Source organism: Benincasa hispida, chromosome 11 (assembly GCF_009727055.1).
Source record: "Benincasa hispida cultivar B227 chromosome 11, ASM972705v1, whole genome shotgun sequence".
Lineage (NCBI taxonomy): Eukaryota > Viridiplantae > Streptophyta > Magnoliopsida > Cucurbitales > Cucurbitaceae > Benincasa > Benincasa hispida.
The window spans coordinates 77,727,725-77,751,943 of NC_052359.1; the positions used below are offsets into that span (position 1 = coordinate 77,727,725).

General features: G+C 38.8%; 1 protein-coding gene across 2 annotated transcripts in view; it reads left to right on the forward strand.

Annotated features, from left to right (window-relative positions):
- The window catches only part of LOC120091675 (RRP12-like protein), a 63,854-nt gene that overhangs the window by 20,194 nt on the left and 19,441 nt on the right, over window positions 1-24,219 (forward strand). For both annotated transcript variants that reach the window (XR_005485809.1, XM_039049781.1), the window contains exons 6-10: window positions 128-309; window positions 533-703; window positions 6,484-6,659; window positions 14,887-14,980; window positions 15,553-15,609. Coding sequence is in view for 1 of the 2 variants with exons in the window: in XM_039049781.1 (XP_038905709.1) it covers window positions 128-309; window positions 533-703; window positions 6,484-6,659; window positions 14,887-14,980; window positions 15,553-15,609 (680 nt within the window). In the remaining variant the exon portion in view is untranslated. The remainder of the gene's footprint in view (window positions 1-127; window positions 310-532; window positions 704-6,483; window positions 6,660-14,886; window positions 14,981-15,552; window positions 15,610-24,219) is intronic.

Here is a 24,219-nt window from a genome sequence, read left to right on the forward strand (position 1 = left end):
GGATAATGTGATCATTATTTTTTTTTCTTTCTCATATTTTACTTTAAGCATATATTCTATTCAATTTTTTTTAAATAAATATTTTGGGTTTGTTGTTTAATTCATTTTAATGGCTCCATTGTCACAGTTAAGAAGATTGCGACATGTAAAAATCTACAGACATGTGCCTGTAATTTGTGGAGATTACTACCTGCTTTTTGCCGCCATCCTAGTGATATGCACCAAAGAATTGGAATGCTATCTGAACTTTTAATTACACTTCTTAAAGAAGACTCTTTTATGCATGAAGATGTTGCTGTTGCCTTACAGGTCACACGATAATGTTCATTTTAGTGCTATAGTATATTGTACTGTTTTTTTTCCTTTTTGTTTTATTTTACTAGTTTGATAAAGTTATGCCAATTCGAGCATAGCTAATTGGATAAAGCACCAATTACTATCCTAAAAGTCAATGGTTTGATCTCCTACCCGTGTAAAACTTAATTTTTTTATAAAGTTGTTATTTTCTTTTAATTTGTTTCGATCGGTGTAGGTCCTTGTGAATCAGAACGCAGTTGTACCAAATTTCAATGATGTATCTGTTTATTCAAAGAAAACGGAGAGCAAGAACATGAAGGCATTGGTATCATGTTCAACTAAGTTGCTTCAGCCTTTAGTGGAGTTATTTGTTGATTCTGTACCAACAAAGCGCGCACATTTGAAGGTTTTCTTCTAGTGCCTTAGCAATTACTGTTTGAACATAATGAAATATTAAATTATACCTCCTTTAATGTATGAGCATGAAAAAATTGCATTTTATTGTCTAAGAATATTGCAATCATTACTTTGGTTCTTAGAAATATGAGGGTGTTTGGATAGAGAAAGGTCTAATAAGGAGATGTGGTTTTAGTGATGCTTGCAGTACGTTCATCTGGGGGTATGACTTTCATCTTTGCTACTCTTAAATCCTTCTATCAACCCATCTTCTTTACGTCAACTACAACTAACATAGTTTGTTACCAATAAGATTATGACAGGATTGAAGGGATCATTTTGATGAAGATCCTTTGAAGTGTGAATTTTACCTCAATTCCACTCATTATTGACGATAGAATAAGTAGTACCGAAGACATATCCTATGTTCCATTTACGCCAAGTAATATCAAGGTCTTTAACTTCAAGGATCTTACCCAGAAGATCCCAGTTAATGCTATCAAGAGCTAACCTTCTTTTTCTTAGGAAAAAAGAGCAAAAAAGGAAGAAGAAAGAAACAAGATTATATTGATATAAAAAGCCTCGGAAATGGGCCATCCCCAAAAGCCACTGAATTACAAAAAAAGAGGTCCTAGTTGGCAGTGATATTCACAAGATCGTAATAGGAAAAAATTGTTTGAAAGGGTATCCCAAAAGCTCCTTTCAATTGAAAAAAAGAAAACACCCCTGACCAATAAATTTTGAAAAAATAAAATGCAAACGTCAAGCAGCTTACCTAAATCTACAAGAAAACGCGTTGCCACCCTCACATAGCGGCTCTTTCAAACACTTCTACCTGATTGACTCCAAAAAAGAAAAAAAAAGAAAATCCAAATTCCTACTATTAGTATAGTTGTCCCTTGCATCTTCCTCTTCCACGGCCACAAAATTATCACCACTACTCCCTCGATCCTCCCCTCCTCCATTACACCCCAATTGCGGTACCCCGAAAAGCTAATGTTAGGCCACCAATTATATTGCAGTATAGTAGGAAGGGCAATAAAGGAAAAGCACGTGTTTGTGGAAGTGTGGCTATTGAGGGTATGTCGGGGACCACAATTAGTTAGGACTTGGGAGAGGGAATATATGTTGGGGTATGGGAGTAGGTCTGGCATGGTCATTTTGGTGTAGGAGTCTCTTTCTCGAGTGCGAGGGAAGGACAGTAGGTCTTCTTGTTCTTGTTTCGCATTGTTCTTATGATCTTGTAATAGCCATTGGTTGATCTCTGATCGAATAAATATCTTGAATTGGAGTCCTATCATATTGTTATCTGAGCGTCAACCTGGAAAGGAAATTTGGCAAGATGGCTCAGAAGAGATTTGAAGAGAACTTGGAGGTGTTCGATCAATAAATTTCTGGCTTATGAGTGGAGATTCAAAAGGTAATTGAAGAAAATTTGGCATCACTGGCAAAGAGCATCGAAAGATTAGGAGTATAGGCAGAAAAGCATCAGAAGATGTTATTGACCTATGATGCGGAAACGGCGAAAGGCCGATCAATTGTATTAGGAAATGTTGATGAATCTGGAAGCAAAGGGAATCCGGCTGAGGTGAATGGAGAATTGGCAGATGCGTTAACGAATGTGGCGAAATCAAGTATAGACAAAACGAATGTGGCGAAATCAGACATAGACGAAGTGTTGAACGATAGAAGTAAGTTCAAGAAGGTAGAAATGCCAATTTTCAATGGATTGGATTCAATTTTCAGATTCATAAGATGGAGTCGAAGAAAATGATGGTAGCGGTAATTAGTTTCGACGGAGCAAGCATTGGATTGGTATCGGTCCAAGGAAGAACATGAACCATTCAAAGATTGGAAGGATTTGAAGCAAAGATTATTGGTGCGGTTTCGATCGATGAAGGAAGGATCAATTTGCAGATGTTTTTTGGCGATTAAACTGGAAACGGCAGTAGAGAAGTATCGAAGCCTCTTCGATAAACTGGCGGCACCATTACCGTTCTTACCTAATGAAGTATTGGAAGAGACCTTCATGAATGGGCTAGTTCCATGGATCAAAGCAGAAGTGGAATGCTAGGAGCCTATTGGGCTTGTGCAAATGATGAAGTTGGCCCAACAAGTAGAGAATGTGAGATAACGCGTATTGAAGCAGGCCATAAGCAAAGCGAAGATAAGGCCCAAACTCTCATTAATAACGTAAAATTTATTGTTCCTGTTGTTACGAAAGGAGGAGGAAAGATGATTGAACCTACACTGATGAGGACGATCACTTTGAGAGGTGTGGTTGCGGGTGGTAATTAGCAAGAAGGACCGGTCAAAAGGTTATTTGATGCGGAATTTCAAGCTAGGAAGGAGAAGGGCTTGTGTTTTAGGTGCAATGACCGATATTCGGTGGGACATCGATGCAAGGGTTGAGAGCAAAGAGAATTAAGAGTTTTAGTTGTTCGGGCAAATGAGGAAGAAGTGGAATTCATTGATGATAACGAGCTGCCAGTAGAGGAAGTGGAATTGAAGACACTTGAAGTGGAAGAGGAGTTGAAGCCTGTTGCAGAGTTATCAATTAACTTGGTTGTAGGGTTGTCGAATCTAGAGCAATGAAGTTAAAAGATGCAATCAAAGGAGAGACCGTGGTAATTTTGATTGATTGTGGAGCTGCGCATAACTTCATCTCAGAAAAGCCGGTGTCCCATTTGCAGTTGCCGATTGTGGAGATCTCTAACTATGGTGTTATTCTGGGCTCTGGTTCTGCAATAAAGGGAAAGGGGGTCTGCGATTAGGTTGAATTGTCCATCGGAGAATGGAAGTTGAGGGATAGTTTTCTTCCCTTGGAGTTAGGAGGAGTGGACGTAATATTGGGAACGCAATGGTTACATTCACAAGGGGTACGTAAGTAGATTGACGAAATTTGACTGTCTTTCAATCAAGGGGTTCAAACAATTGTTCTGAAGGGTGATCCAAGTTTGATCAAGGTTTGCATGAGTCTCAAAAGTATGATGAAATCGTAGATAGACTCAAATAAGGGATTTTTGATAGAGTGTCGAGCAATGGAAGGGAGAGTGTCATTGGCTGAATGGTATGGGGTGGATGAAGTATATACTATGGCCGAATCCATACCAGCACTGTTAGCAAAGTCTGAAGATGTTATCGAGTGGCCCGAGGAGTTACCTCTAACAAGGAGTATTGAACATCATATACATTTAAAAAAAAGGTACTGACCTGGTGAACGTTAGGCCATATCGATATGCTTATCACCAAAAGGAAAAAATGGAGAAGTTGGTAGATGAAATGTTGACCTCAGGGGTCATAAGGCCAAGTATCGGTCCATATTCAAGTCTAGTCTTGTTGGTACGCAAGAACGATGGGAGCGGGAGGTTTTATGTTGGATTATAGAGCACTTGATAATGTTACTATTCCGGATAAGTTTCCAATCCCGGTTATTGAAGAGTTATTTGATGAACCGGATGGTGCGAGCATGTTTTCTAAAATCGTCTTGAAGGTTGGGTATCATCAAATAAGGATGCATCTTGGGGACGTGGAGAAGACAACATTTAGAACTTATGAAGGGCATTATGAGTTTTTAGTAATACCATTCGAGTTAAATAATGCACCATCAACTTTTCAAGCGTTAATGAACTCCATTTTTAAGCCGTATCTATGAAGATTCGTCATGGTGGACTCAATCTAGAGTCTTTGAAGATTACTCAATTCAGGAGCTCAATCTAAATTGGTTGGCGTTCATCTCCTTTTCAATTTAGAAGCAGATCTCTTTTGTCTTGGCTCTTACCTCTTTGTTGTGAAATTTTTTTGTGTACTTCATAATTCTGGTTTGATGTATGCCTTCAGTTCTGGTTTTAATTCTTCTTTGGTAATAGCTACGGACCATTGGACATTGGATATCTGGATCTATTACTTTGTTTGCTTGTTTCCCCTCTATTGGATATGATGAGGGTGCTATAGGGTGCACCTCCTGATCTGCTAGTTATTATGTATTCTGTAACTTGAGACTTTGTTTCTTTTCATTAATTCAATGAAAAATGCGTTTCCTTTTTTTTTTTTCCTTAAAAAAAAATGATATTTTTGGTATATAGCAAAAATCTGGAGGAACACTTGAAGCATTTAGAGTTGGTGCTATCTGCGCTTCAGGAACATTAGTTATATGTCAAGCGAAACAAGTGCCAATTTGCTTGAGATAAGGTGGAATATCTGGGACATTTAATTTTAGGACAATGTGTGGAGACAGATCCTGAGAAGATCCGTGCAATGTTGGAGTGGCCCGTTCCTACTAATATCAGAGAAATTAGGGGATTTTTGGATTTGACTAGTTACTGTAGGCGGTTTGACCAGAATTATGGAAGTGTTGCAGCTCCATTGAGTCCGTTATTAAAAGAGGGTGTTTTTGTGTGGTTCGAAGAAGCTCATAAGGCATTTGAGAAGTTGAAACAAGCTATGGTCACTTTGCCAGTGTTGGCATTACTTGATTTTAACAACCCTTTGAGATTGAGACAGATGCTTCAGCATATGGGATAGGGGCTGTCTTAGTACAACAGAGAAGGCCGATTGCCTACTTTAGCCATACGTTGTCCACGAGGGACCGTGCTAAGCCGGTATATCAAAGGGAACTTATGGTTGTAGTTATGGCAGTTCGACATTGGAGGCCCTATCTTTTGCGAAGGAGATTTATGGTGAAAACTGATAAGTGATCGCTGAAGTTTCTGTTAGAACAACGGGTTATCCAACCACAACATCAAAAGTGGATTGCCAAGTTATTGGGATACGACTTTGAAGTGGTTTATCGACTGGGCCTTGAAAACAACGCAGCTGATGCGTTATCCAGGGTACCTTCTATAGTGCGTCTAGCTCACTTATCAGCTCCTACGTTGTTGGAAGTTCAAGTCATTAAAGAAGAGGTTGAGAAAGATACGAAGTTGATGGAAATCGTTGCTAAGCTGAAAGAAGTTGCTGACAGCGTCCCTAAGTTTTCTTTGCAGCACGACATTTTGAAGTATAAGGGTCGGTTGGTATTATCTAAAACCTCTGCCTATTACCTACAATGTTGCATACATACCATGAATCGGTGTTTGGTGGACATTCTGGCTATTTGAGGACTTATAAGAGGTTGACAGGGGAGTTGTACTGGGAGGGAATGAAAGGGGATGTGAAGAAATATGTGGAAGAATGTGTTGTGTTTGAACGGAATAAGTCGTTGGCTTTGTCCCCAACCGGATTATTTGATGCCTTTAGAAATTCAAGATTGAACCTATGACCCCTTAGTTCTATGGCCTTTTTATTTTTATGTTCCCACTACCACTAGACCAACTAATAATGGTTTATATCCATTTAATAGTATAGATAGGTGGTTGCCAAGTATGGACTAAAATTGAATTTGAAGTAGCCCGGTAAGTTTATCTACGTTGAACTCAAAGTTTGATATTTATTTTTTCAACAAGTTAATGTATTTAGAGATGAAAATATTTGCATCTTAATATCATTTCTAATATATATTGCATGAGAAACCAAATTATATTGATGTTGGAGTTTGCACATTGATGTATTTAAACACATCAAGAAACTAGAACATCCTGTCGAGTGTGATGCTTTCGATCATGACAATGACAGCCCTTTCCTGTTGTTTGTGAATGTTTCCTTTCCTAATGCATATTTGTGATTACGTTTAGCTTTGCTGTGTTGCAAATTGATATTCATGTTACTCGTGTTTGGATGTGTTCAGAAGGTCTTATATTTGGGCTGTGGAAAACATCTTTAATAAAAACAAATTCTATATTATATTATTAGGATGCCATTGGATGCTTGGCTTCTATCACAGACTCCAGGACAACCAAAAAGGTTTTTATGTCACTTCTTGAAAGGTTTCAGTTTCTAAATACTAAGGGTGAGTTTGAGGAGCCAGGAGCCAATGCTGATGAGAATGCTGAAGGAAATACTGGGACAAGAGAGATTGATCTTCAAAGGTAAACCTATGATTTTTAGGACGTTGTTGGTTGAAATTAAATAAAGTTCAAGATGTGTTGAAAATATCAATTAGCTTTTGCAATTTATCATTTTTTTAGGCTTTCGAATTCGGGCCTTGGGATAAATTTGAAGAATCACGATATATATTGAAATGCATTTTTTATTGCCATGTTAATGGCAACAAGCGCTTGCTTGCATGAAGTTTTTTTTTTTTTTTTAAAAAAAAAAAATTGATAACTAGGAGATGAAGCTTAGCTCCGCTGTGCCCGGGCCCCTATCCCCAAGGCCTGAACCCGATAGTCATCAAGCTCAATAGAAGGTTCGAACTGGGGACTTCTAGGCTCTAAGCCAGTATGACCAATGTCCCCAAGCCCAAACAATATTTTAAAGACAACTATTTTTCTTTGAAAAAACTGAACGATCTATGCAACACTTTTCAGCATAACAACATTCAAAAACAGATGCTGTAAGTGTCCTCCTTATCTGCCAAACAAAGTGGACAAATATGAGGAGATAGGCAGTGAAACGGTAATTTCTTTTGCATGACTGAGGAGCAGTTCAATTTACCAGCTAACATGATCCAAACCGTGATGTTCACATGATGTGGGCTTTTGGATTTCCAAAGGGCTTTCTCCAAGTGTTTATCAGTTGGTGATGCCAAGGACAAGTGGTTAACTAGAGATTTAACCGAGAAGACTATTTATTTCTAATGACCAAAGCCTTCTATTCGGAGCAATTGATGTTTTGTTTTTGTCAGAAATGATGCCAACAAGGTTCTGAACATCAGCTATGTCTGCCTCTTTCAACAGCCTGCAAAAGAAGATGGACCATGAAAAGGAAGAACGGTCCCAATGATCTGATACCGAGCTTTTAGGATTAAGGGCAACCCTAAACAGTCTCGGGAACCATGTTTTCAAGGGGATTTTGTCAATCCATGGATCTAACCAAAAAGCAATTCTGCTGCCATTCCCAAGTTTTAACACTGCCAGATCTTCAATTTTCAGCCAAGATGTTGAGATGCTTATCCATTGGCTACGATGGCTGGAGCATAAGTATAACATAGTGGTGAAAAAACGGGGCTTGAGTGAAATGAGGTCATATGCGTGTATGAATAAAATATGAACTTGAAGAATAAGATTGAGAAAATGTGGGATTGATTATTATAGAAAGACAAGCTTTAATCAGAAAGAGAGAGAATACAATATCATAGAAGTATACAACAAAATCACATTGCAAACACTTGAAATTTACAGCCCGCCATGACTAAATAGGTTCTCATCCCCATTTTCCCATTGTTAGACTTATTGCCCTACGTACGTTCTTCTTTTGTCTTGTTAGTGTTGAAACATAGAATATTTGCCCTAGGGGCATTTTTGTCTTATCATGTGTTCCCTAGGGTTTCATCTTTTCTATTTAAATTGTAGCCTCTGGACATTACTTTGTAACACATTATTATAATAAAAGTTCTCTGCATCGTAGTTTTTTCTCCCTGTTCTAGGGTTTTCCACGTAACAAATGTGTGCCATTTTCTCTTTTCTTTACTTTTTCATCATGGTATCAGAGCAAGATGAAACCCTGGCCACAATTGAGGAAAACCCAACAAGAGAATTGCAAGGGCCATCTGGCACCACAAACACAGAAATCGAAGTTGTCGTTAAAACAACCATGGAACGATATTTTCAGATGATGATGCCCCAATTTCAAGAGATGATTGGATCAACCATTGACAAGCCGCACGGATCAAGCTTCGGGTCGCACAGGTCTGCTGATTCCAGCCCTAGTCAGCCGCACGAACAAATCGGATCGCACGGGTCAACCGCCTATGGAGATGATCGGAAAAATCAGCAGATCTTGGTCGAGTCCGAGCCGCACATGTCGACCCTTACTGCTGGTGTTGAAGCCCAGCCAGATGCTCGCGTTGTTCCAGCCGCACGCAAAGCCCAGCCGCTGGTGCTCGAAGTCTAGCCGTCCGCGAAGTCTAAGCCGCACGTGAAGTTCTACCTTTCGATTTTTGATGTCCAGCCGCCTGCGAAGATGATACCCGATGTCCAGCCGACCTTCGATTTCCGATTTCCGAAGTCCCAGCCGAACATAGATTTCTGATTTCCATCGTCGTTCCACTCGGGTCAGCCGTCGGATGATACCTGATACCCATGGGTCGGATGGTACCCAATTGCGTGATACCCATTGGTCGGATGCCCATCATTCATTCTTCCATGATGTCCAGCCGCACGAGATGAACAGAGTCAAACAACAAGCTTTGATGTCCAGATGTGATACCCAGTTGCGTGAGACTGTGCTGATCCCAGCCACGAGCTTTGATCTCTCAAGCCATGTTCTCAAGCCGTCGTCACATATGGTTGCCGGAATCGCTCACAATTCCTTCCAATCGAGCGGTTCTAATCCTTTCTAGCCAAACGGATCTAACTATGTTAAGAACAGTTGACCCAGTTGCAGTCTCAGATTAAATAGTAGAATGAGTCAATACAGCAACAGATGGCTAGTCTTGGAGAGGCGTTTGGAACTACGCCAAATGGCCATAATTATTCAGAAAGCCCGGTAACCTCTTTCCCTAATTTATCTGCAGCTCAATTATTTTATGGGAATCCTGCTAGTTGTATTGTAGGAGAGAAATTAAATGGCCATAATTATTTTTCGTGGTCTCAATCTGTGAGAATGGCTCTCGAGGGTCATCATAAGTTTGGGTATTTGACTGGCGAAATACCAAAACCTAGACAAGGCGACCCTCAGGAACGCGTATGGAAAGGAGAGGACTCTCTACTCCGATCTATGTTAATAGGGAGTATGGAACCCTAGATTGGAATGCCCCTGCTGTATGCTGCTAATGCAAGGGATATTTGGCAGGCCGTGAAAAATTTGTACTCCTCACGACAAAATGGAGCTCGTCTATATGCGCTCCGTAAACAAGTCCATGAATGTAAACAGGGGACCATGGATGTCACCGCTTATTTCAATAAGCTGTCTGTGATCTGGCAAGAGATGGATTTATGTCGAGAATTGAATTGGAGTTGTCCATGTGGAGGAGTTTTGTACTATCAGTCCGAAGAGACAGACCGGGTCTATGATTTCTTGGCAGGGCTTAACCCGAAATTTGATGCTGTGCGAAGTTGAATTCTGGGAACTCGTCCAGTTCCCTCCTTGATGTAAGCATGTTCTGAAATCCGTCTTGAGGAAGATAGGTTTAATGCCATGAATAACCCAGTAACTAAATCAATAGATTCTGCCGCGTTTAAAGTGTCAGGTACTGACAAACAAAATGGAAAGGTTCCTCCGGTCTGTAAACATTGTAAGAAACCCTGGCACACTAAGGAGCAATGCTGGAAGCTTCATGGTCGTCCTCTAAATGGTAAAAGACGACAATCAGGGCATGGACGTGCTTTAGCAAGTGAATCTACAGTTGGTCATCAACCACAGTAGCAGGAGACGAATCAGAACGGCTCTAGTACAGTGTGTGTCAGTGCCATCGCACAATCAGATACGCATCACTCTTGTGGCCTTGTTAGTATAAATGGTAGAAAACCATGGATTCTAGACTCAGGAGCTATGGACCATCTAACTGGCACGTCCGACCAATTCTTGTCTTATTACCCGAGTGCTGGGAATGAGAGGATCAGGATCGTTGATGGATCCTTCGCCCTTGTGACCGGGAAAGGCCGTTTATCACCCTTTGAGGGTTTTGCCCTGCAAGACGTTCTATATGTGCCTAAAATTTCCTATAATTTGCTATCTGTCAGTAAGATTACTAGAGATTTGAAATGTCGTGTTATCTTCTCACCCGATGCTGCTATTTTTTAGGATCTGAACTCGGAGATGACGATTGGCACTGTCGGGCATGATGAGGGGCTCTATTTCCTTATTGAAGATACCTCCTCTAGGATTTGTGATAGGATTAGTTTATTGTCTTCCTGTTTTTCCAATTCTGAGACAGATTATATGTTATGGCATTTTCGTCTCGGTCATCCGAGCTTTCATTATATGAAATATTTATTTCATCATCTATTTCATAATATTAATGTTTCTAACTTGAAATGTGATGTGTGTGTCCAAGCTAAACAACCTCGCGTATCGTTCAAACCCTAACCTTATAAACCTTCGAAACCCTTTACTCTTTTTCATAGTGATGCGTGGGGTCCATCTCTGGTTACAACCACTACTAGTAAACAGTGGTTTGTAACATTCATAGACGACCACACTAGGTTGACCTGGTCTTCCTCCTTACTGACAAGTCCAAAGTCACCTCTGTTTTTCAGCAGTTTTACAATTCTATAGAAATCCAGTTCAACTCAAGAATCACTATTCTTCGGAGTGATAATGGTCGGAAATTCTTTCATAATAACCTCGGGGAATTCCTTGCCTCTAAAGGAATAATCCATCAAAATTCATGTGCTTATACCCCACAAGAAAATGGCGTGGTTGAACGGAAAAACCGTCACCTAATTGAAGTTGCTCGATCACTCATGCTATCCACATACCTTTTGTCATATCTTTGGGGGCGATGCTGTCTTGACAGCAGCTCACTTAATAAATCGAATGCCTTCTCGGGTCTTAAAGTTCTAAACCCCTTTTGACTATTTCAAAGAGTCATATCCTGCTAACCGCCTTACCTCGGATGTTCCACATCGTGTGTTCGGGTGTGTTGTGTTTGTCCATACCCATGGTCCTAATTGAACCAAATTTACCCCTCGGGCTCAGAAGTGTGTTTTTGTGGGATACCCTCTTCATCAACGCGGGTACACATGTTACCATCCTTCTTCCCGCAAGTACTTTGTCTCCATAAGTGAAGAGTCCAACTGAGGTCTAAGTCCTTGCCTGCCAGACATTCCTGAGCCCATTCCCGACACAAGTCTCAATGCTCCTATTCTTCCTACCAAGCAAGTCCCATAGATCACGTACTATAGGAGGAATCTTAGAAAGAAAATAGTGCCTTCCATCACTTCTCCGGCTCCAGTACATGAGTCAGAATGAGTGATAGTTCCAGGTATGAAGCCTTCTAGTCCTAATAATGATAACATATGTGGTGATAATACTTGTGTTGAAAGTAGTGTAAGCAGAGACAATACCGAGAATGTGACTAATGTGGATATTGATCACCATAATAGTATTGACAGTAACAGTGATAGTACTGAGAATGTGGCTGGTACGGATGAAGGCAGTAATGAACCCCAGGTTCAGACTGAAAATGTTGAAGAAGATACAGATGAGACAAAGCAGGATACTGAGTATGATGATGAGAAGTCAGAAGATCAGAAAGACCTAGATAAGACAAAACTAGATACTAAGTGTGACGAGAAGTCCGAAGAACAGAAAGATTATGATGCCTCTCTTGACATCCCTATTGCTTTAAGGAAAGGAACGAGGTCTTGTACCAAGTACCCAATGCAGAGTTATATGTCTTATAGTAACCTGTCTCCGGTGTTCAAAACGTTAACTACTAGCCTCAATACTATTTCGATACCGAGCAACATATATGTAGCTATGGAAATTCCTAAGTGGAGAGCCGCTGTTATAGAAGAAATGAAAGCTCTTGAGAAGAACGACACATGGGAACAGGTCACTCTTCTTGAGGGACACAAGACAGTTGGGTGCAAATGGGTGTTTACTGTTAAGTATAGAACTGATGGTACAATTGACCGGTACAAGGCACGGTTGGTGGCCAGAGGTTTCACTCAGACCTTTGGGATAGATTACTCAGAGACTTTCTCTCCAGTAGTAAAGTTAAACACAGTTCGTGTGCTCCTCTCGGTTGCAGTTAGTAAAAATTGGCCTTTGCACCAGTTTGATGTGAAGAATGCTTTCCTTAATGGCAAATTAGAAGAAGAAGTTTACATGAGTCTGCCTCTAGGATTTGAAAAATAGTTCAGTCGCAAAGTTTGTAAACTGAAGAAGTCTTTATATGGGTTGAAGCAGTCTCCAAGGGCCTGGTTTACCAGATTTACTACATTTGTAAAATCGCAAGGATACAGTCAGGGACATTCAGACCACACCTTGTTCACAAAGAAATTTGAGTCCGGGAAAATGGCAGTTCTAATCGTATATGTTGATGACATTGTAATCTCGGGGGATGATGCTTCAGAAATAGACAGATTGAAGAAAAGAATGGCTGAAGAATTTGAGATCAAGGATCTTGGAAGGTTAAGGTATTTTCTCGGAATGGAGGTGGCCCGATCGAAGGAAGGCATCTCTGTCTCTCAACAAAAGTATACGCTAGATTTACTTAAAGAGACAGGTATGACAGGATGTAAACCTATTGATACTCCTATGGAAGAAAATACTAAGCTGAGTGATCTGAGTGGTAGTGCACCAGTTAACAAAGAGTGGTATTAGCGTTTGGTCGGGAAACTCATTTATCTCTCCCATACGAGACCAGATATTGCGCTGTAGTAAGTGTGGTTAACCAATTTATGCAGTCTCCTTATGAAGAACATATGAAGGCAGTGGAACGAATTTTGAGATATTTAAAGGCTTCTCCAGGCAGGGGATTAATGTTTAGAAAGTCAGATAGATGATGCATCGAGGCCTACACAGATGCTGATTGGGCAAGTTCAGTAGTCGACAAAAAGTCAACATTGGGCTACTGTACGTTCGTTTGGGGTAACCTTGTTACATGGAGGAGTAAAAAACAAGGGGTGGTTGCCAGAAGTAGTGCCGAAGCTGAATACAGGGCCATGAGCCTTGGGATATGCGAAGAAATATGGTTGGAAAAGGTCCTAATTGATCTTAACCAAAGTCATGATGGGCCAATGAAACTCTATTGTGATAACAAGGCTGCTATAAGCATTGCAAACAACCCTGTTCAGAATGACAGAACGAAGCATGTAGAGATTGACAGACATTTTATCAAAGAAAGGCTCGACAATGGAAATATTTGCATTCCCTATGTTCCTTCCAGTCAACAGATTAATGTACTCACAAAAGGACTATCACGAAAACTCTTTGACTCATGTGTTAGCAAGTTGGGTCTCGTTGATATCTACGCTCCAACTTGAGGGGGAGTGTTGAAAAATAGAATATTTGCCCTAGGGGCATTTTTGTCTTATCATGTGGTCTCTAGGGTTTCATCTTTTCTATTTAAACTGTAGTCTCTGGGTATTACTTTGTAACACATTATTATAATAAAAGTTCTTTGCATCGTGGTTTTTTCTCCCTGTATTAGGGTTTTCCACGTAACAAGTGTGTGCCATTTTCTCTTTTCTTTACTTTTTCATCAGTTAGGCTAATGTCTTATGAGGAGAACCAACAACTTATTATTTAATTTCTTCTTTTGTTTACTCAATTTAACCACCCCTAAGGGGTGTCCACATTTGCAAGGGTTTGAGGTTTCTAGGTCATACCAACTTAAAGGTCCCAAATTCAAACCTTCGGGTGAGCCTAATACCAAAAACCCTTGATGTCTCTGGGGTCCGAGCCTTTTATGGGGTTTTGGAGGGAAAGAAACAATTAAATTTTAGAGGGCATGAGAGATCGTGAGACTGAGGCAGTCTTTTGTTAGAATTCACACTACTTATTTGCCCTCTATTTGTAAAGGTTTTTCTAATTACCCTTTCGGTCTTATTTTGCTTGATTTAAGCCCTTTATAGGTTAGCACAACTCTCTTTTTATTTATTTATTTTTTTAGTTCCCCCTTTTTTTGATAATAAACAAATTGCATTAATTCTCCTTGTTTTCTTTCCTATGATTAAATATTAAATAAATAGAAAAAGGGAAATGCTTGTACTCTCCTTCGTTTGGTGTGCAAGTCTTGTTTTTCTGTTACATCTTCTCTTCTGCCTTTTAGGATTTGATGTCACTGAAATTCAACTTCACACTTGTTTCTAGTTTCAATCCTTCTTTCTTCACGCTCTTCTTCTTCTTTTTTATTTTAGTTTTTTATTCTTTTACGGGTTTGAGAGATCTTTGAGTGATGTTTGGTCCTTGTTAGATTCCATGTTTCTTGTGGGCTTCTGTATGGCTAAGCCTTTTTTGTAATTTTTGGGGCTTATTTTGATTGGTTGGAGGTCTTTCTGTAGGTTTCTCCTTTTGTGGGCCTTTTTTTGTGCCATTGCATTATTTCTTTTTCTTTCAATAAAAGCCTAGTTTGTTTGTTTGTTTTTTTATTTTTTTTTTATTTTTAAAATTTTTTAAAAAAATCTTATTATCTATTATTTATTTATTGAAGTGCATCTCACTTTGGCAAAATATTATTAATTTAAATATCTTTTTTGGTAGATGTGTAATGTTGGAGCTAGCTTCAGCTATCATCAAGGGAGCTGATGAGGATCTAATTGATCTAATCTATAAATTTGTTAAGTTTTCTTTTCAGGTATCTTTTCTTTTCTTTTTTTAACTTGAAGCACCAAATACTTAGTGATTTTTATAACAAGATTGATTGAGTTTAATCTTTTAGCTGTTGAATTATTATTAATAATGAAAGTTTAGATGCTTCTGTCAGAGTATTAAATTAATTTATATTAGTTATTAAATTTGGACTTGGGATGATAGTGAATACATGAATCATCAAACTTCCAATTCTCGTCGTACAAGTCCAACTTTTAATATAGTTTTCTTTCAGATAAAAGGTTCAATTTTTCATAAAGGATGATAAACATAATACTAATGATCCTAAGATGAATGAGCTGACGGGAACATGTCATATCCTCCTACTTGTCAAAGCCAGAGATTTCAGAAGGATTTTCCAATTGGCTGTAACAAAAGGAATATAAGATCTTACTCAATTTACTGCACCTGGCTATTTTTTAATGAGAAGGAATGACAAATTAGAAAATTAGGCTTTTTCTTACACTATGATAAGTTATTATTTATTTCGAATATTTCATATGTTAAGTTTGTTTATTTATTTATTTAAATTGATTGTTTCCAAATTTTTGTTTTTAGGGATCTTATGGGTTGAGCCATCATGAAGTGTATCAAACTCTGAGCAGAATTTTGGAGGTTAGGCACACGATGCTACTTGAATATTCAACTTAGGATAAGTCATGGAATCAATTCGTAGTCCTTGCTTTGTAAATCAGTTTTTCCGTACATGAAGTGTGCTGCTATTTGCAGTTAAGAGCACCAACTAAATGATAGTTTGAAATTAATAGGCCGTTAACATCTTAATCCAACCAGCACTTACTAAAATTGAACTATGCAAATTGCTTTGTGCATGAAGCCCATTTCTATTGGCACACCTCTAAAAATTCTCACTACTGATATCAACTCTGGGTCCTTAATAATGCCTAGCAACTCCACAATTAGCTAAATGCCATTCATGAAGCTGTAAATTGATCGACTAATATGGTAACCGAACCGACTACTCGATATGTAAGATACAATATATCCTTTTTTTTGAAAAGGAAACCAAACTTTTTATTAATGCATAAAAAGAAAGTACAAGAGTTGTGTACTTGAAAGAGCACAATACATAACTCGGGATCAAGAGACGCATTCGGGTATCTCGACTAGGTTGACACCTCCTTAGCGCCCTCATCACATCCACAATAACTCAAACACATCGGTATGAAAAGATCTTACAAAAAGACTGAATACAAAGAAGAGGGTGAAACCTCCTTCGAATAACGTAATACAAAGTAAGTGAAAAACAGGAACATAAATCTAAGCTACTTGAATCCTCTTGGTTGGAGAGGAAGGACCCTTCCCTTTAAAAATCTATCAATCCGGATGGATGAAAGCTTGCCAATTTAGACAGATGTCTTGGAGAGAGTATGCTGCAAAATATTTAGAAAGAGAGCACCATTGTGAAGCATTTAGTTTAGCAACCTCATAACGGGTGAACCAAGGATGTTCTTTATCTTGGAAGACTCTTTGATTTCTTTCAAACCATATTTCAACTAGCAAGGCTTTTACTGCATTGATCCAAATCAGATTTGAGGTTTTCTTGAGGATAGGACCTATAAGAATCTGCTGCACATTGCTTCTAAAAATGTTGTTGAATGACCAACTCATGTTGAAAGTTTTAAAAGGGCTCTCCAACAGTTTCTGGCATAAAGACAGTCAAAGAACAAGTGTTGAAGCTCTTCTCCTTCTGATTTACATAAGACACACTGATTGGGGGAAAGAAAATGGGAAGGCAACTTGTGTTGCAATACTGAAGAGCAGTTTAGGGCTCCAAAAAGCATGATCCATACTGTAATGTTCACTCTTCGAGGGCTATTGGATTTCCATAGGGCTTTTTGTAGGCAGATGTCAAGAGGTGAGTCCAAAGCGAGATGGTTAGTTAATGATTTTACCTTGAAGGATCCACTGGCTTCTAAGGACCAAGTACGAGAGTCGGAGCTGTTTGAAGGCTCCTTGTTGGACACCAAGGAGAGCAGATTCTGAAAATCTGAAATTTCATCTTCTTTTAAGAGTCTTCTGAAGAATAAAGACCAAGAATGAGTTTGAGAATCCCAATGATTCAAAACAGATCCATTTTGGTTGGAAGCAATTCCGAACAAGGAAGGAAAACTGTTTTTAAGGGGAGTTTTATCAATCCAGGGGTCATGCCAGAAAGCAATTCTGCTGCCATTTCCTAGATTGAAGACTGCCAATGATTCTACTTTCAACCATGTTTGTGAGATGCTGACCCAAGGACTACGAAGATTGCAAAGTGTCTTCCCAGAAGTGTGCCAATCAAAACTTACTCTTATCAACTTGTCTCCAAAGAGAGGAGTTCTCTTGCATAAAGCGCCATCTCCATTTGGCTAGAAGAGCCAAGTTTCTTCTCTTTAAACCTCCTAGAGCCAGACCACCATCTTCTATCTTTTTAGAGACAATTCCTCATTTTACCAAATGATTTAGTTTCCCTCCTTTATGTCCTTCCCAAAAGAAGTTTCTCATAATTCTTTCTATATAAGAAATTACCTTTTCTAACATCAAGAAGGAAGACATATAATAAATTGGTAGATTAGAGAGAACTGAATTGCATAAAGTTGCCCTACCACCTCTTGAAAGGTTATACCTTCTCCATTTGTCTAGTTTACTCTGAAGTTTATCAATAACCGGCTGCCAAAAGTCCATTCTTTTTGGATATCCACCCAAGGGAAGACCTAGATACAAAAAAGGGAGCTACAAACAACCTAATCTTGAGGCTACGGCTTCTTGCTTGGATTCTTAAATGTTGATTCCACAAATGGCTGATTTTTCCCAATTTATTTTCTGACTGGAGCACCACTCGAATAGTGCAAGAGTTTTTCGAAGAGTCTCTAACATTCTATCATCATATCTACAAAATAAAGGGTGCCATCTGCAAATTGAAGAATGGAGATATGGATGTTATCATTTCCTACCACAAAACCTTCAAACGAGCCTTTTTCATAAATTCTGTTAACCAGGGAGGTTAGGACTTCACTGACTAAGAGGAAAAGAAAGGGAGAGAGTGGGTCTCCTTGTCTAATTCCTCTTGTGGCCATAATTCTTCCCCTAGGTCTTCCGTTGATGAATATGGGAAATTTAGGATTGGATATGCAACCCATAATCCAAGAAATCCATTTTGGGTGGAAGTTTTTTTTCATGGAGAACTTTTTCAAGAAACTCCCAATCAACTCTATCAAAAGCTTTTTCCAAGTTTTAGTATCCACCCTTGTTTCTTCTTGACTCTATACTCCTCCACAACCTCGTTTGCTATTAGAATCGGGTCAAGGATTTGCCTTCCTTCTATGAAAACACTTTGTGTTGGACTTATTAGACTTGGCATGAGAATTTTGAATCGTGCCGCAAATACCTTAGCTACTATCTTGTAAACAATAGTGGATAAGCTAATGGGTCGGAAATTTTTAACCAAGACTGCTTCCTCCTTCTTTTGAATTAAGCAAATGAAATTTTCCTTGATACATGAGTTGAGCTTACCGTTGTGATAAAAATCCTCGAAGACTTCCATAATCCCATCTTTCAACAAATTCCAGAAATGGAGAATAAATTCTATAGTGAACCCATCTGGCCCTGGAGCCTTGTTCTTCCCCAATGCTTTGATTGCAGATTTGATCTCTGATATGCTGAATCTTACGATCAGTTGAGTGTTGGCTTCAACTGAGACTCTTGACCAATCTAGATTCAAAGGGATTAAGCGAGAACCCGTGCATTTTGTGTAAAGATTGGAAAAGAAATCCAATATGATTATTTCTATTTCTCTGAAAGATTTAGTTGGAATCCCTTGCTTATTGAATAATTCAGCAATAAGACTTTTCCTTTTTTTAGCTGCAAGGAAACGGTGAAAGAAATTAGTGTTTTCATCCCCCAGAAGTAACCAATTCAGCTTACTTTTTTGAATGAGGTATCTTTCCTCTGTTTGGTAAAGAGATAAAAGGTCAGCCTTCAAAGATACTCTCACATCTTCTTCTGTTGAAAAGTTCTCAAAACTTTCGGCTTGGAGGTCTTTTTTCCTGATTTCTTTCAGCAGAGATTCTTCTTTAATTTTTTGGCTTTTCTCATGCTCTACCAGCCGCTTTTTTACATTCTGTTTCACACTTCTTAGTCTGGTATAAAGAGCGAATCCATCCCAACCTTGCTGCCCCCCTATCATCAAAGCTCTTTCAATCACCCGACAACATTCCTTATTTTTTAGCCAACTGTTACAGAATCTAAATGGAGAGGGTCCCCATTCAAAAGCACCAGCTTCAAATAATAGAGGGAAGTGGTCTGAAATAGTTTGAACTTGCCTTAACACTCTTGAGTCTTCAAAGATTTCATCCCAATTGTGAGAAATAAAGAATCTGTCGATGAGGGATCTTGACGTCACCACTCCTTCTCTTGACCAAGAGAATCTTCCATTGGACATGTGTATTTCAAGTAGATTTGGACATCTTCCATTGGACATTCCATTGGACATGTGAATTTATTGAAACTTTTGATTTCCCTTGATGCTCTCCCCATTGGAAATCTCTCGTCTTCGTCGGATGCAATTGAAATCCCCTCAAAGGCACGATGGAGCATCACAAAGTTCTATTATGGAAGATAATTCAGACCATAAACTGTCTCTTTCTCTATAACAATTTGGACCGTACTCATTTGTTATCCAGACGCCTTTCTATAGATTGCTTGACATTTTAAGGTCAAGGAGTATGTTGCTTTAGATATCTCTGAAACTGAGATTTTACCTTCATCCCACATGGACAAAATGCCTACTGCCCTACCCGAAGCCTCCACATAAGCCCAACCTATCTCTTTAGAGCTCCCTAAGCTTTTTATAAAGGATAGATCAAAGTTGTCTCTTTTTGTTTCTTGGAGTAGTACTATATCAGGATTTATTTTTTTTAGGAGTCTTTTGATTGCCAACCTTTTAGTTCTATCACCAAGCCCTCTGATGTTCCATGAAATGATCTTCATTAGGTGCTTCAAAAAACTGTGATTCCAGACAAATGATGGATAATTTCTGTTTAACCTAGAGTAATTTCACAATCTTCTATCAAAGAGTTGAACTCCTGAGGTATGCAAGTCTTGTTAATAGGGAGTGAGAACAGAGCTTTCTTCCTTTCTAACCCCTGATCTTCCTCAACTTGGAATAGGAGCTTCAGAGCCGCCTCACTGTCAACTATTTCTTCTGCTATTTTATGGTCAATTTCCTGAATATCTTTTTCGAGTTCTTCACTGCTTACACTTGCAATTGACATTTATTCGAAGTCATGTGTGAGACTCTTTGGAGTGACGGATTCATGAAATGAAGGTCCTTGCAAAAGAGAGACATTTGGATCTGAATCTTTGAAAGATGAATGATTAAGGGGAGGCCAATTAAAAGTATGAGAGACTTGACCTTTTTGAATTGCTTATTGGGAGCTGAAGCCTTATGCAATAGTCCTCGAGTAAGTCGGAGTTTGTAAAAGAAGACCACGACTTGATGTGGGATTTATGTCTTCGCACAAAATGAGGTTTGAAGAGATGCGTACATCTCTCACTAATCGAAGAAGACCCATAATCCTTATTTTCCACAGGTTTCTAAAGAGGCGTGGATGAAGTTGGGATGACAGGGGATGAAATATGTTTCAGTGACTTTTCCCCTGCTGTAACAGAGATAATAATGTCCGATTCTTCAATTTGAGGAGAGAGAAACTCCTGGTTAATAATTACTGAGGGGGAGCCTTTTTTTTTAAAACTTTTTCCACGTAAACAAGGGGAAATATTGAGCAGACCAACCGAGTTTTTCTCTTTCCTCAATAATTGCAACTTTTTGCATTCCTCTAAAGAATCCTCACCAACCGGCTGATTAATAAGTTCCTTCTACCGCGAATTAAGGGGGGATCTTTCAACTTCCACTGACACACTTGTGCCAACCCGTGGAGGGAGATGTTTCATATTCCTTTGCATTTGTAAAGATGACTTTTCGCATTCTTCTGAGGTATTCAAACTAGCCTGTGATCCTTGGTGTGTCTCTTCGCATTCTTCTATTTCTTTCATGCAAGCTAAAGGAAATTGATGCTTCGTGTTCCTCTGATCTTGATCGGAAGAACTTTTCAGAGATGCATATGGATTCCTTGAGTATTTCGGCTTGGAGTCTGAGGAAAGAAGAAAAGATCAATCTGGTCCTAACTCTTCTATAACTGCCCCTTCATCTTTCATGGCTTGGTGGAGACGACTTAAATCAATTGGATTGGAATATTGATTAAGATGAAAATCACCTTTAATTTTTTTGGGAGACTCATCACAATTTATATCACCAAAATTCAAAAAGATATTTCCATGATTTTCATCTTTAATTTCGATGGTTGCGGGCATGAATCCACAAACATTCCTTCTTACTTTTATTTTTGCTTCAGTACAATTGATGAGATTAAGAGTGTCACCTACTATACTTTCAAGACCTCCAAAGTATGCTCCAATTGCTTCAAACGTGGCTCTACACCAATAATCCAATGGAAGATTGTTTATTGAAATCCATCCTCCAAATCCTTTCATAACTGTAGGTCTGCCATGTTTTTCTTTGCTCCATCTTTCAGATCCTCTAAATTTCCTTGATTTAATTTGACTAAGGCTGTCTTTAAACAGTGGATTGAGAATGACAGACGTATGAAAGGCTTGATTCAAAATTTTTTCTATCTCCTTCCATTCATTGAATGCAAATAGCTTCGATATGTTCCATAACTTGTTAGTGTCTTCTTTGTAAACTTCCTGGTTCTTCTGTACCTAAAAAGCTTTCTTGGGTTGCTTTATCACCGAGTCTGAGTTAGGCTGGGTGATGGTTTCTCTTCCTTTCACTATATCCATGAAACTTGTTCTAAAATAACTTTGTCCTTTTCTCATGGAACGACTTTTAACCCATCGGTGTTGTATACTCTGTTTTTTGACATCTGAAGCAAGGGTTGTTGGTTGGGAAGCTTCTGAAAAAGGCACGGGAGATAGGGGATCCTTGAGGCAACCGCTGACCATATCACTGAATTCTTGCCAACCGGACGTTCCATCACCATAAGGGATATGGATATTTTTTCTTCCTCCCGTCCAGGGCCAGACCGTGCATTCCACAAACCAACCTTTGTTATCACGGAATTTTGAGAGGCGGATGACACATTGATCGATTATTTCCTTTAGAAGGAAAAATTCAAATGTTGGACCATTCAGTAACTTTTTCAGGCTTCCATCTAACCATTGTATCATTGACGTTGAGAATATAATCTTTTGCCCTTTTTCCATATCTTCTATGTAAAATCCCTTGCACGCTCTCCACATACAGAAGAAGTGGTCTCCAATGTTGCAACTTTTCACTTCCATGAGTTCTGAGATAGGTAGCGGTTGGGATGGCACCGGAGAAATGGAGGAGTTGGGGAGGAAAGGACTAGTCTGACTGGCTGGAGAAGTTTCAGCAGGAGCGGTGGAGGAGGAGTTTAGGATCGGTGAAGGAAGAGGTTAGGAGAGGGGAGAGGAGAGAAGGAAGAGGAATTTTTCAACTAGAGGCCTATTTTGGAATTCCTTTGTAAGATACAATATATCTAATTACACTTCATTGGTTTCCTATGGAATCTAGAAAATCTTCCACATTATATCTGCCATCAAATACTAGAATTGTCCTTTACCCAAATTCAGATTGATTACTCAATTCTTGTCCTTATTGCTCTTTCTCCACACAATCAGAAAATTTCTCTGCCATCTTTGAATTGGAAGTTACTATCTTTGATGTCAATCCTTTCTTCAATTGTATACCGTCACTTGGTTTTTTAAAGCGTGTTTTTTTTTTTAAGATTGAACAAAAAAACTTAGGATATGTAGAAACCTGTTTTTGGCAGTGTATATATATATATAAGTAAATCAATCAATAGTCTTCGTCCTATTGAAAGTGAAGGATCAATTATAAATAATATGAATAAAAACATTCCTAGTCATAGTGATAATTACAATTCTAGTTACGGTACTATTGATGATTTGGTCGGCATTTGGAATTTCGTATCTAATGACACTTTTTTAGATAGCTATAGTAATAGCAACAATTATACCATATATTTGGATATTGAAAATCAATTTTTTGAGATCGACAATGATCCTTCTTTTGTAAGTGAACTTGATTTTTTTTTTATAGTTTTTGGAACTCTACTTATCAAAATAACGTTTCTAAGAGTGATGATTTCCACTATGATCTTACATGTGCGATATATATATATATTGGAGATGAAAACTAAGCTTTTCATTGATATAATGAAAATGAAGTACAAAGTACAGTATATAGAATTAGGAGGTGCACCCGGACATCTCAACTAGGTTGACACCCTCTTAGTACCCTCATCATCTCCAAAGAAGTCCCAAAAACAAAATACAAAAACAAGGGCTAACAATCCTGTTGGATAAAAGAACTCCAATTTAAACTTATGTCCTACAGAGAGTAGTCTTCAAAATGTTTAGATGGGGAACCCCATGAGGAAGCATTAAGCCTTGCTGTCTCGAAGCGATCCTTCCAATAAGTTGCTTTATTGTGAAATATTCTTTGATTTCTCTCTGTTATAGTTCTATTGTTAGGGTTTTCTATTATTTTAAATATTTTGTTATATTTTCCTTTTCTATGCTTTCCTTCTTTGGTCACTCTTAGGAACACTCAGAGAATATATGCTGAAGAGTCTCACTTGCTGCCATACATAGGGACAAATAGTAGGGGACAAACACTGATTTGTGAGTTTCCTTTGTAAAACCTCCGTGCAGTTCAAAGCTCCAAATATCATTATCCAAAATCGTAATGTTGACTCGACACGGGCTCTTGGACTTCCCAAATTGCCTTTTCCATACCTCTTTCTAAAGGGGAAGAAGGTTGGAGGTGTTTAACCAATGATTTAACCGAGAATGTGCCATCAGATTCCAATGACCAAGAGTGTTTATCGGTGCTATCTACCACTTTTTTCTTTGATAACATCCCAATAAGATTCTGAAAATCCACCGGTTCATCATCTTTTAGGAATCTATGAAAGAAAATTGACCATGAGTGATCCCAATGCTCTGCTACAGAACCTTGCGGCTTTAGAGCAATTTTAAAAAGTTCTGGAAAGAGAATTTCCAAAGGCAGCTTGTCAATCCAAGGATCCAACCACAACCTGATTCTTCTACCATTCCCGAGCTTATAAAGAGCTAAAGCTTCAACTTTAACCCAAGCTCTTG